This window comes from Neofelis nebulosa, chromosome 10 (genome assembly GCF_028018385.1).
Source record: "Neofelis nebulosa isolate mNeoNeb1 chromosome 10, mNeoNeb1.pri, whole genome shotgun sequence".
Lineage (NCBI taxonomy): Eukaryota > Metazoa > Chordata > Mammalia > Carnivora > Felidae > Neofelis > Neofelis nebulosa.
The window spans coordinates 6,174,683-6,187,523 of record NC_080791.1 but is presented as its reverse complement, the minus strand read 5'-3'; the positions used below and the strand labels follow the sequence as shown (position 1 = coordinate 6,187,523).

The window sequence follows — 12,841 nt, the reverse complement described above, 5'->3', positions numbered from 1 at the left end:
GCTTAGTTTCTTTTAAAAAATACATTACTATCCTCACTAATAGGATGGTAGCAAAGGACAAAGAGCCAAAAGGACTCCCTTTGGCTTGAAAAATAATGACTACATATGACTTAATTTAAATATGAAAAAATGATGAGCACTATTATTTGAATTATAATAAACATATAAGAACCAGGAATTAAAAATGATACTTAAAAACCAAAGCAAAAAAAAATTTTTTTTGAACACTAACAAGGGAATTAGGGCACCAACTCCTTCCTCACTCTGAACATTGTCAATTAAATAGAAAAATTGAGCATCTGTCTTGCCTCTCTTTTAGAGAAACTAAATAACTATAGTTGATGAAGGAAACTGAGTCTTTACAGAATTCCAGCCAACAACTGTGGGAAGAATCACAGGATTGGAAAAGCACTTTTTACACAGTTAATTAACTGGTCCAGTGACTCTCAGTGAAAGATGAGATGCTCAGATAAAGGGCTGATGGGGGGGACTTTACAATGGAGACATCAGGCTGTGATTCCTCTGATCCAACTCAGCACAGGCCTTTCCAGATACCTCCAGTTTTCAGGAAATACAGGCCACGGGTACCGGTGCAAACAGAAAATCCAGACCATGGGACATTTTAGAGGATAGCTGACCTGGAATCTTGCACAAGTCAGTGACCCTGGGGAGGGGCAAAAGGAAAAGGCACATGGGGAGACACATAATAACTAAGTGCGATGTGTATGGATCTCGTATGGAACCAGATTAGGAGAAAACAGCCATAAAAAGACATTTTTGGCTTTTTTGAGAGAGCTGGGAAATACGGACTGGGTACAGATGACACCAAGGAGTCCTTGTTAATATAAGGTTAATACGGGTTTTTTTAGAGCTGCATATTGAAATATGAGGGTGAAGTGACAGACGGTACAGGATTTTCATTAATCTGCTTCTGCCAAAAGAATGAGCGTTGTGGGTATTTCAGACCCTGATAATTACTGCACGTGGGCAGTGTAAGGGGTTCTTGAGTCTTCCGTGTGGTTTTGTACATACTTCAACTTTTCGTAAAATAAAATTAAAAATAAAAACATTTGAGATCCACTTATAAAACACAATAAAGTCTGCCAAAGAAAAGGAAGAGGGAAGCATCTCTTCGACGTTTAGGAACCTGAGTTGTCTGAGGACGTCAGTGTTTTCTTGGAGTTTTCTGTGTGGTGGCTTTTGGAACTAATAACTTTATCATTTGCATGTGACCACAACATCACTTTAAAAATTTTTTTTTAATGTTTGTTTATTTTTGACACAGAGAGAGAGAGAGAGAGAGAGAGAGAGACAGGGCATGAGTGGGGGAGGGGCAGAGAGTGAGAGGGAGACACAGAATCTGAAACAGGCTCCAGGCTCTGAGCTGTCAGCATAGAGCCCGACGTGGGGCTCGAACTCACGGACTGCGAGATCATGACCTGAGCCGAAGTCGGACGCTCAACCGACTGAACCACCCAGGTGCCCCAACATCACTTTTTAATACTTGACCCTTCTCCATTTACTTACTGCAAATTGTATAGGCCCAGAAGTCCCATTCCTCGAAAATCTGTTTTAGGATCATCACCTTGGAAGCCAATTTCACACCATTGCTTAGAAATCCGAGATTCCAGCGGAGTATTAGGCTTCAAGAATTTCCATAACTGGAAGACAAGACAGAAAATTAGCCTGTTGATACAAACACACATCCTCTTTCCCATTGGCTCAGATTTTGTACTCGGTATCTGAAGAAGGAACTTTACAAAGCTGAATGTATGCAAATATGGTATAAAGGTTTCACCGTATTTCAGTTATCTGTGGCAGGAGTTCTCACAGTGGTCTGAAGGCCCCTGGGAGGGACTCCAAGACCTTCTGAAGGCGTCTGGGAAGTAAAGACCATGTCATAATAAAACCAAGAGGTTATTTGCCTTTTCCCTCTCTTATGAGTATATAGTGGAATTTTCCAGAGGCTACATGACATGTGATGATGTCATTACCCTGGTAGTTATGGAATGTGTCCGTCTATATTTTAGCGTTTTCTATCTTTCTGATTTAATTTTTTTTTAAGTTTATTCATTTTTCAGAGAAAGCATGAGTGGGGGAGGGGCAGAGAGAGAGGGAGACACAGAACCCGAAGGAGGCTCCAGGCTCCGAGCTGTCCGCACAGAGCCCGACACGGGGCTCAAACTCACGAACTGCGAGATCATGACCTGAGCTGAAGTCAGACACTTAACTGACTGAGCGACCCAGACACCCCTCTGATGTAATTTCTAATAAAAAATAGAACTATATAATCTCCCACAAAAGGTCCTCAAAAATATTTAAGAGAATGAAGGTAAAGGGCAAAAAGGGAAAAATTTGAGGCCATGTATTATTTAAATTATCAGAAAATTGCTATCTAACTCTATAGCAAAATTTTTCGTAGCATTATTAACAAAAAGAAAAGTGGGCTGACTTGAGTTTCATTTCTCACCTATAACAGAGGGGACAGTAAACTAAGTGTCATCTACTGGATCAAGGAAGATCACTCATGTTCGTGAACAAACCTCAAAATATATGACCATTTTTCAGAGTTACCAAGGGGAATTTTGATTCCAGTTATATATTAATTGACAAATACAAACTTTAAACATTATGCTCTTCTTAAACTGGTTCTATTTTTCTAGGTTTTCTTTTCTTTTTTTTTTTAATGTTTATTTATTTTTGAGACAGAGACAGAGCATGAATGGGGGAGGGGCAGAGAGAGAGGGAGACACAGAATCGGAAGCAGGCTCCAGGCTCTGAGCCATCAGCCCAGAGCCCCATGCGGGGCTCGAACTCACGGACCGCGAGATCGTGACCTGAGCTGAAGTCGGACGCTTAACCGACTGAGCCACCCAGGCGTCCGTCTAGGTTTTCTATAGAAAGATAGATTTAGCACATACTATTACTTGAGAAAGAGACCTACAGCCATATAAATATATAATGCTCACACTATTAGTTCAAATACATAGAGATGGGCATATAAGCAAATTTACTTTTTAGACTATTAATAATACTTTATATTTTTATCTTTATTATGACAGGGACAAATACAAATGTAAAATTTTCATATTAGTATTTCAGACATAACTTTTTAAAAATGTTTTTTATTTTTTGAGAGAGCACGAGCAGGGGAGGGGCATGGAAAGAGGGTGACAGAGGATCCAAATTGGGCTCTGCACTGACAGGCTGACAGCTCATCTGACATGATCTGAGCTGAAGTCGGACACTCAACTGACTGAGCCACCCAGGCAGCTCCATAATTCAACTTCGAAATAGTTTTTTCTGTTACGTGGATTTTAAATCCTATAGAGAACAGTAATACACAAGCAGCTTCCTTTATAGTAAATTGTCACGTATCTGACACAGGATAGAACATAATATTCAATGAAAGGAAACACTAACCAAAAAAGATATAATTCAAGGGATACATTATGTTAGTAGCACAACAGATGGATGCAGTCTGAACTATGAGAGGGGCTCCTGGGCGGCTCAGTGGGTTAAGTGTCTTGACTCTTGATTTTGGCTCAGGTCATGATCTCAAGGTTTGTGAGATCCAGCCCCATGTTGGGCTTGGTGCTGAGCCTGGGGGCTGCTTGGGATTTTCTCTCTTTCCCTCACTCTCTGCCCCCCTCCCCGCCAATAAATAAACATATGAAAAATAAATAAAGGTTGAGAGAAAAATTTCAGAGGAAAGAAAGTATATCTATCAGCCTTGAAAGCAAAGTAGCAAACATGAGCATAAGAAATCGTCTTATAACACCCAGATGAGAATTTGCCAGTGCTCTGCATTCATCAAGACAGAAAATGTTTGAGTTCAACAAGAGTCCTAAAAAATGAGAGAAAAGGTCTCTTTTTCCTCTAGGAACTGATTTGAGTGCTATCACAATGAAAAAAGCAAGAACAAAGGGAAACAGTTTGTAAAGCTCATCACATTCATTTGACTAATAATTGGAAGTAATCTCAGGGCCCTACACAGTTTAAAAATCTCTGGGTTCACTGAGTGAGTAGAGTGAAATGGCAAAAGCAAACATTTCATTTCTATAGGAAGGTGATAAACCTCATTCATTGGGGCAATACTTAGTTTAGGGGAGTAAGAAGTTTGAATAATAAAATGCTTAAAAAAGGAATTCCACTTTAATAATTTTATGTATCATGACAGATTGGACTAATGGCTAAAAAGTGTTCTTAATTATGTTCTTAATCCTATCTGCTTTAATAAGGGTCACTTTCTCAGAAAATGAAAAGTCGATTATGCTAAAGTACTTATATAAAGTGCTACCATGGGTATATTTCCTGTGAGAATACTTGAGCTACTGGATTCTCTTCTGATAGGCTATTCTCTGAAAAAGTAAGGGTAGGAGGCAGGGTGGCCCTGAAGGATGAGGTCATTTCTGGCATGTCGGGAGCTGACCAGAAATCCGAATGAAGGCAGTGGGCCTCTGACGAGGGGTGCTCTGAGGAACTCAGCCATCTAAACTGTGCTGTTGGGAGTGCAGTTACTACAAAGCCACTTGCCAGGGCAGGAGACCAGAGACAGAGAGGGTGATTCCTGTGCCAGATGACAAGTTGGGTGTGGAAGCTGCACTCTGAGTCACACCGTCCTCTGTCACGGCCCTGGCTCTGCTTAACTCTGTTCTCTTTGCACTGAGCCTTTGACACAAGCTTGTTTCAGCACTTTCTCCTTGTCTTAGGTCTGCTGCAGAACAGCAAGGCAGGGGTGCTTGTGGCTCAGTTTGTTAAGCATACAACTCTTGATTTCAGCTCAGGTCATGATCTCACGGTTCATGAGGTCGAGCCCTGCATTGGGCTCTGCACTGACAGCTTGGATTCTCTCTCTCTCTCTCTCTCTCTCTCTCTCTCTCTCAAAATACCTAGACACTTAAAAAAAAGAAGAGCAAGGACAAGGCCGTTTGTCCACCCATTCATTCGAGGAGAAGCCGCTTCTCACCAAGGCCACCATGGGATTATCTCTTCCCAACAAGAGAGGATCTTTCAATTCTAGGCTATATTTTTTTCTATTAGGTACATGAATCCACATAAAATTTTCCCTTTATTATTTATGTGGTTTAGCAAATGTTTAATAGAAATGTCCATTTGAATAGCTCATATGGACAGTGCTGTGTGAACATAAGGTGATGTTTTTCATTTTCGTCTCAGCCAATGTTTAAATGATCCTAAAATCCAGATTTTTTTTATACTTTAAGACTCTGAGTATAAGCACTGATGATGGTCTCCCACATTTATAAGTCAGAGCACTTAAACAATATGGCTAATATATTACCAGAGCTTCTAAATCAGAGGTTGGCAAACTTTGTCTGTAAAGGGCCAGATATTAAATATTTTAGGCTTTGGTGGCCATATGGTCACTCTCCAATTACTTCACTTTGCCATTGTCGTACAGAAGCAGCTACAGACAATGAGTGGACATGTTCCAACAAAACTTTATTTACAAAGAAGGGTGGCAGCCACATTTGGCCCACAGGCTTTAGTTTGCTGACTCTTGCCCTAAAAGTTTTATGGAGTAGGTAACAAGGGTATTATTGTCCATTTTAAAGATAAAGACGCCAATATCAGGGAGTTAAACACAAACCACGGGCCAGCCTCTGGAAATACAAATGGGAACAAGACATGGGCTCTCCGTTGAGAGGCAGCGTGGAGCCCTTCCTTACCACGTGAGCTTGTGCAGTACTTAACTGCCCAGCCTCATTTTCCTCATCTGAAAATGGGGATAATGGCAGTATCTCACCACAAGGTTATTGTGACCACTAAATGAAATGATGTTGTAAAACATTTACTGTAAAGGTTAACATGTGCTAAACATTCACTGAATGTTTTATGATTACTGTTTTTATTATCATACTTGGAATGTGAATAAACCGAAGAAGAGAATAAAGATCGCACTCCGAGGTGTTCCTGGGGAGACTGGAGAAGATTTCAAAATTGAACGGATAAGGATTTCTAAAAAGAGCTGGCTTTTGTGGTGAGAATAGGTAATAGAGGGAACCGCATGAGCAAATGCCTGGGTGTATGGGATGGCATGGCCTGTTCTGGGTCAGCTGAATGACTGAGTGTGGTGGATACGGGAGATACAGCTTGGAGAAATAGACTGGAAAGGGTCCAGAATGCCACGTTAAGAAGCCTGGGCTTTATTGTGGCAGACACAGGGAAGCTTAAGTTTTTAACCTAGGGAATAACATGACTAGACAATCCCTCCGGCAGTATTTTAGAAGACGGAAGGGAGGAAGCTAACACTTAGTGGCAGAATTAAAAGGCTATTATAACAACCCAAGCTGGAGATGATGCTGGAATAAGCTGGTGGGCATGGAAAACATTTAAGAGATATTTTGAGGGATCTGTCTGGATAGGGTTTAGTGATTTTTTGTAGATGCATAGTATGTCCCAAGTTCGCTTGCAAGCCACTTAAGCGTAAAAAAGATGCCTTTCCTCAAAGTGCCTGGCACAATAGCGGACAGTCCTTGTTTTATAACTTACTGGCTGTGTGGATCAGAGTCTGGACTGAAATGCTTGTAGTCTGCTCAGCTGCAAAGTTACAAACCATCACCTTACCTCTTACAGCTGTGACAATAAAAAAATAACACATACAGAATCAAATCATGACCAGAGATGAAAGGTATGTCATAAAAGTTCTTGACTTTTAGTATCCAGTGAACCACAGTGATTCATGCATTCACCTGTATTTGTTGAAAACCTGCTATGTGCCAGCACACACACACGCTACGGATCAGCTAAGACAGTACAGCAGGCACACATACAACGGGTCAGCTAACACAGAGCACCGCAGGCACCCAAATGTCTGAATCTGAAGGCATCAAGGCACTCTAAGGAAACCTTCAGCTGCTTGTGGCCACTCTTAATTCCACCATCTTGTTTCTCTTTCATTCCCCTCTTGTTTCTCACCTTGAAGTCATTTTAATTGAACTTGGCTACTTCGATCGGAACATAGAATGGAAAAGGCAATAAAAGGAAATGAAGTTTATTTAGCCCAGTAGGTTAGGTAAATTTAAGCAGAGCAGAAATGGAAGAAGGAAACTACTGCAAAGAATGAAGCTTCTTTTAGCTTTAGGGATTCACATCAGATACAGCACAAATTAGCAGAGACCAGTGAGTCATCTGTTTACGTATTTACATACACAAAAACACGGCAGGATACATTCTTAAAATTACAGCTCCTAGTGACACTTTTCAATAAAGTTAAGGCAGCTAACCCAATGTTTTCTTCCAATTTTGTTAGTGTCTTTTTGTATCCTAGCAAAGACAAGGAAGCACTCCATCTTAAAAAGCATCTGCTTTCAGAAGCGAATTGAGAAAATATTTTAGATGAATAGTTCTGAAGGTTGGTCTTAATTTCTTAAGCTCCAGATTCAGTGTGGAGGTCAAGTTTTATTGGTATTTCATAACGCACCGTCAGATCATATGAGATTTTTAAGTTTTTACTTGGACAGCCAGAACTGTATATTGTTGTTCTAACAGTTTTAATAAACCAGGTATAAACCTTAACCTCCTCTTCTAATACTCTCCGAGTTACATGAATAAATAATCAGCAATAAGATCTTAGGTAATTTCCCAGGAGGGCTATTGCCAAAGCAGAAACCAACTTCATCTTCTTTGATGTCTATTAAAAGTCATAAATGGAAATCCCAGGTCACTCTTGGACAAGTGCTGTTTCTCCTCCTGGCTTTCAATACAGCTAAACAGCCTAAACGTGAGCCAGATACAAGAGCTCAGAGAAATCACCTGTGATGTTCTCCAATTACCAAAAAAAAAAAAAAGGACTTTACATTTAACTTCTCCCATGAGTTTTCTCAGGAAGAATTTGCCTCCCACATCTGAACCAGCAAGAAAAGTAGGCTTTACCAACCGGGCACAGTGCCCACGTCTCACTCGTCTTTGTACCCTCCCCGGCTGAGCAGCGTCTAGCACTTGGCAGGTGCTTGGTGGACATGAGCTGACCTAAGTGAAGGACTGAAATGTGTTCGAGGTCTAACCTTCAACAGCATTTCTTCATGTTGGGGGTTATCAGAATCGTACGGTTCTCTGCGCAGTTTTTCCACATCTGCAATAAGGTTTCTGTAGCCAACAATTTGCAGGAGGCAAGCCTGAAGAGAGATTCCCAGCCTAAGGTGTTCAAAAACAGAAGAAACACACGTGAGGAAAAACAAAACAGATATTTTAGCATTTGTTCACTGGTTGTGTGCATAATAGGACTTTTCATAATATAAAATGGAGGAAATTTTCACATGGGGTGTATTTATTCATTTAGTTATTTTCTTCACATTTTTGTTTAAATTTTAGTTAGTTAGCATACAGTGCAGTATTGGTTTCAGGAGTAGAATCCAGTGACTCATCCCTTATATTCAACACCCGGTGCTCATCATAACAAGTGTCCTCCTCAGTGCCCATCACCCATCTAGCCCATCCCCCACCCACCTCCCTCCATCAACCCTCAGTCACACAGGATATATTTAATTGAAGCCCAGTTTTTCTTTCTTCTCTCTCTCCTTCCTTCCTTCCCTCCTTCCTTCCTTCCTTCCTTCCTTCCTTCCTTCCTTCCTTCCTTCCTCCCTCCCTCCCTCCCTCCCTCCCTCCCTCCCTTCCTTTTTCTTTTCTTTTCCTTTCCTTTCCTTTCTTTTCTTTCTCTCTTTCTCTCTTTTTTCTTTCAACATAGAGCCATACTTAGTTTATTTAGAAAAATAAAGGAATGCAACATTTCCTGTGCTGGTCTCATAACCACTTCTTACTTGAGTAGAAGCACAGTTTCTTACCAAAGCTCCACATGGATAAACAGTTGAAGAACTTGGCTAAAAGTTTCGTCTCCTTCTGGCCAAGTTGCAACAATATGGTTTAAAAAACAAGGGAGTTCTTTTTGCAGGTGATTTAAGTAAGATGTAGAAAATATAAGTGATCCTGAGTTTGTAGGGACCCATTAGCCCTGCCCCCCACCAAGCGGCTGTAACCAGAAGCACCTTACATGTGTGTGAGAGAGTGTCAGCCCTCAGTGGTAAGAAAATTCACAACAACAACACAAAACAACAAAAGCGCTTCTTCTTGGGAGCATCCCTGGCAGATGAGGCAAAGCCAAGAGGAAAAGCTGACTACAAAACTTCCCACTCCATTCTGACTCGCTCTTTGAAGCCTTTTTCTCTGAAACAAAATGTGCCTTCCTTATTACCAGGTGGTTCCAAGTTTGTTCTCTGAGGAGATTAATTTCCAACTCTCCCCTGCCACGACTGTTTAAGACAGCGATTCTCCCTTGTAGTCTGATCTTCAGTGCTAAAAAAAGGGCCCTATTCCTTCAGTTCCCTCCCATGGGACACGGTTTTCACATGTTTTACCATCTTGCACAGTCTTCTCTGAATGGATACTGTTTGAATAACGGCCCCCTTAAAACATATCACCCAGACAGAAAACAGTCCGGCAAGGGTGATACACAGAGGATCACTAGCTACTTTCTGTGCTCACAACACAGCAGGTGAAACACCGTCTCCTTAAGTAGTCACAGAACAAATTTATCCAACAGGTGGCTAAATAGTCACCAAGATCCTTGTTCACATAAACAACTTTCGTGCAAATTATTCTCCCGTGCTTGTTTGATGGCATTTTTAAGTCTAGAGGTAGGGTTTCACATTTATGCATTCCTGGTAAGTTTCTTTACGGTCATTCACTTTTGTGGCTCAAAGATTGCTTAACACTGGGAGCCACAGAGAATTTCACATCTTAGGATGGCATACCTATTCCATACTTAGAGTGCAGGGTCAGATAACCCAAATGCGAAACTTAAATAAAACCGTTCAGTGAAATGGCCATTATAATTATTCGTTACCACAGCGCCAAGAAAACCGAATCAGATTTAAATTTAGGAAAAGGGCACGGTGGCACTGGTCACCTTGAGAATCAGCGTAGGCCTGAGAGGAGAGTTAATTTGGAGGAAGAAGCGAGAGAAGTAAAACGGGATGGAGCAAGAGGAGCCGATTCCACGTTTACTGTAGTCATTTTTCAACTTGAAAACCAAATGTAATTAAAACCAAATGTGGTGAAAATTACAGAAGCAGCCCAAGGGTCCACCTGTAGATGAAGGGATAAAGAACATGTGGTATCCGGACAGTGGAGTATTACTCAGCCATAAAAGGGATGAGATCTTGCCATTTGCAACAACGTGGATGCATCTACAGAGTATAATGCTAAGTGAAATAAGTCAGTCAGAGAGGGGCGCCTGGGTGGCTCAGTCGGTTAAGCGTCTGACTCTTGATCTCAGCTTGGGGCATGATGCCAGAGTTCATGGGATTGAGCCCGTGTCAGGCGCCTTCTCGGGACTCCCTCTTTCTCTGCTCCTCCCCTGCTTCCTCTCTCTCAAAATAAACAAGCAAACTTTTAAAAAAGTCATAGAAAGACAAACACCATATGGTTTCACTCATATATGGAATTTAAGAAACCAAACAAAGGGAAAAAATGAGACCAACCGAAAAAATGTACACCCGAAGCTGATAGGACGTTGTATGTTAACTACCCTGGAATTAAAATCAAAAAAAGAAGTGCGGTTAAAAGAAGGAATGGCTTGACAGATTAGAAAATATTTCCCTCAGCCTTTTCTGTTTCCTGATTTTTTCCAGAAATTGAATTTCTAAAAATCACATTTTGTCATGTCAGTGTAGAAAAAAAGCACTGAAGCCCACACTGAGATGTAAAAACACATGCTACCGCTTATGAGGGTCCCCCCCCCCAAAAGGAAATCACAAGAATAGAGTGCAAGGAAATGCTTCTTGAATGAAACATAACTTTCACAGAAGAGACAGAGAAGATCTGCTATTAAATCTAACCCAGTCTCCAAATATGATTGTGAGTCTCATATCCCTCATGCCCAACCGCACTCTTAAATTTTTGGTTCAACTTCGTTTAATAATGAATTGCCTTCTTATTACCTTCCCAAAGAAATAAAATATGTGTCAGAGGTTTCAAAAAGACATTTGCCGTATGATTAAATCACCCTTCATGACTGAATAAGGAACAGACACCCAATTAGCTGAAGTGTCTACGGAAGGATGCTCTGGAGACCATGTGGAGATGGAATTTTGTGATGAGCCCCCATTAGTCCCCAGAATCCCTCCAAGAGACAGCCCTATACAGAGCGCACTCTGACATTCCCTTCAACCACAGCTCCCCGTCTTTAGCAATTAGAAGCCTTTCTCAGCGATAACATGCGAAGTTCCCGCCTATCCATCCGAAAGACAGGTTGATTGTTACCTACCTAAACTGTCTCTAAATATACCTGCACCAGAACTCATTCTGCCCAACATCCTTAGCCCAAAATTTCACCGAGAAACTCCTGTACCCGATGGAAAATATAAAGCTAATTTTAAACATCACGTACGATGCCAAATGCATTTTAATATTTCCAAGATAAGATGACTGAATCACAAAGTTCTAAAGGCTTCATATAAAAACCATCTATCCCTCCCACACACGCCAGTCTCCTTGACAAGCATTAAGACCCGTCGCCAACATTATCAGCCTGTCATAAACTGGAGGAATATTTTTGATAGAGCAGATCCACTTAGGCACATTTACAAGGTGAACATTTACTGTTCATGTAAAATAGGCATCGCCTGAGCGACTGCTGCTAAATGGGCTCCCCGGATTTCACCTTCTGATAGTAGGGCATCCATCAGATTTCTCACATTCATGGCATCTCAGAAGCCTACGCATAAATCATGACAAAAGTACAGAGTTGCTGCTGTTTACAAATATGAAAAAGGCACCTTTTCCCCTTATTTTTCATCTGAAAGTCAGAAACATTGCAGATGATTGTGGGGGTGGGGGCACAGAGAGGGAGAGCATGCCAGCGAGCTCAGCTCTACAGAAGAGCTAAATGCATGCCCTGCGCTCTGTGTTTACATCATAAATACATTCTTACTGTGGATTTATGTCGGGGTTAATTTTTTTCAGTTCCATGATGTCTTCTATAGTTTTTTCAATAGCATCAGGGTGAACACTCACGGAAGTCTGCAGCAGCTGGAAAAACACGTTTCAGTCAGTTCCCTTGTCACGAGCATCAGTGGCTTAAGTGGGGTCTCTTTAGATGGGGGGCTTCAAGTATTTGCTTAGAACTTCTAAATAAGACTAAGCTAGAACTAAGCTAAAAGCAAAAATTGATTTGGTGTTTGAATTCTAGAAAATTAGACATTTTCACAATAGGGGGAGTGCAATTTTCCTGATTAAGATAATTAACATAAAGCAGAAATACATAAGTTTTTTGTCCTATTTACTTTTTTTCAAGATCCTTATATTGAAACATAGCTTATTTTTCTGACCCAGTGTCTATGGTTTCCATTGTTAATGGGCAGTATGCCTATGAGTGAGTGAAGCACATAGTCTTAAGGATATCAAATTAAATAATAATACTCAAGAATCTTGAAAAAAAAAACCACATTTTTCTCTTTTATGTGGATGCTTAACTGTATGCTGTGATAGCTAGCATAGTGGCTTCTCTGATTTTCTTGGGAAATTTTGAGTATAAAATTAAGTGATTTGGGGCATCTGGGTTGCTCAGTTAACATTCTGACTCTTGATTTCAGCTCAGTCATGATCTCATGTTTCATGAGTTCAAGCCCCACATCAGGCTCTGTGCTGATGGTGCGGAGCCTGCTTGGGATTCTCTCTCTCCCTCTTGCTTTGCCTCTCCCCTGCTCACGCTCACCCTACCTCTCTCTCAAAAAATAAACTTTTTAAAAAAGAGGATGAATTCAACAATGAAGTAATACTGCGTCATAAATCTGCCTAGAAATTCACATTCAGTGGCTGCTCT

General features: G+C 40.9%; 1 protein-coding gene across 2 annotated transcripts in view; it reads right to left on the bottom strand.

Annotated features, from left to right (window-relative positions):
• The window catches only part of ELMOD1 (ELMO domain containing 1), a 66,266-nt gene that overhangs the window by 15,019 nt on the left and 38,406 nt on the right, over positions 1–12,841 (bottom strand). For both annotated transcript variants that reach the window (XM_058686651.1, XM_058686650.1), the window contains 3 exons: positions 11,951–12,048; positions 8,028–8,157; positions 1,528–1,661 (listed from right to left, as the gene is read on the bottom strand). In XM_058686651.1, the coding sequence (XP_058542634.1) occupies positions 1,528–1,661; positions 8,028–8,157; positions 11,951–12,048 (362 nt within the window). The remainder of the gene's footprint in view (positions 1–1,527; positions 1,662–8,027; positions 8,158–11,950; positions 12,049–12,841) is intronic.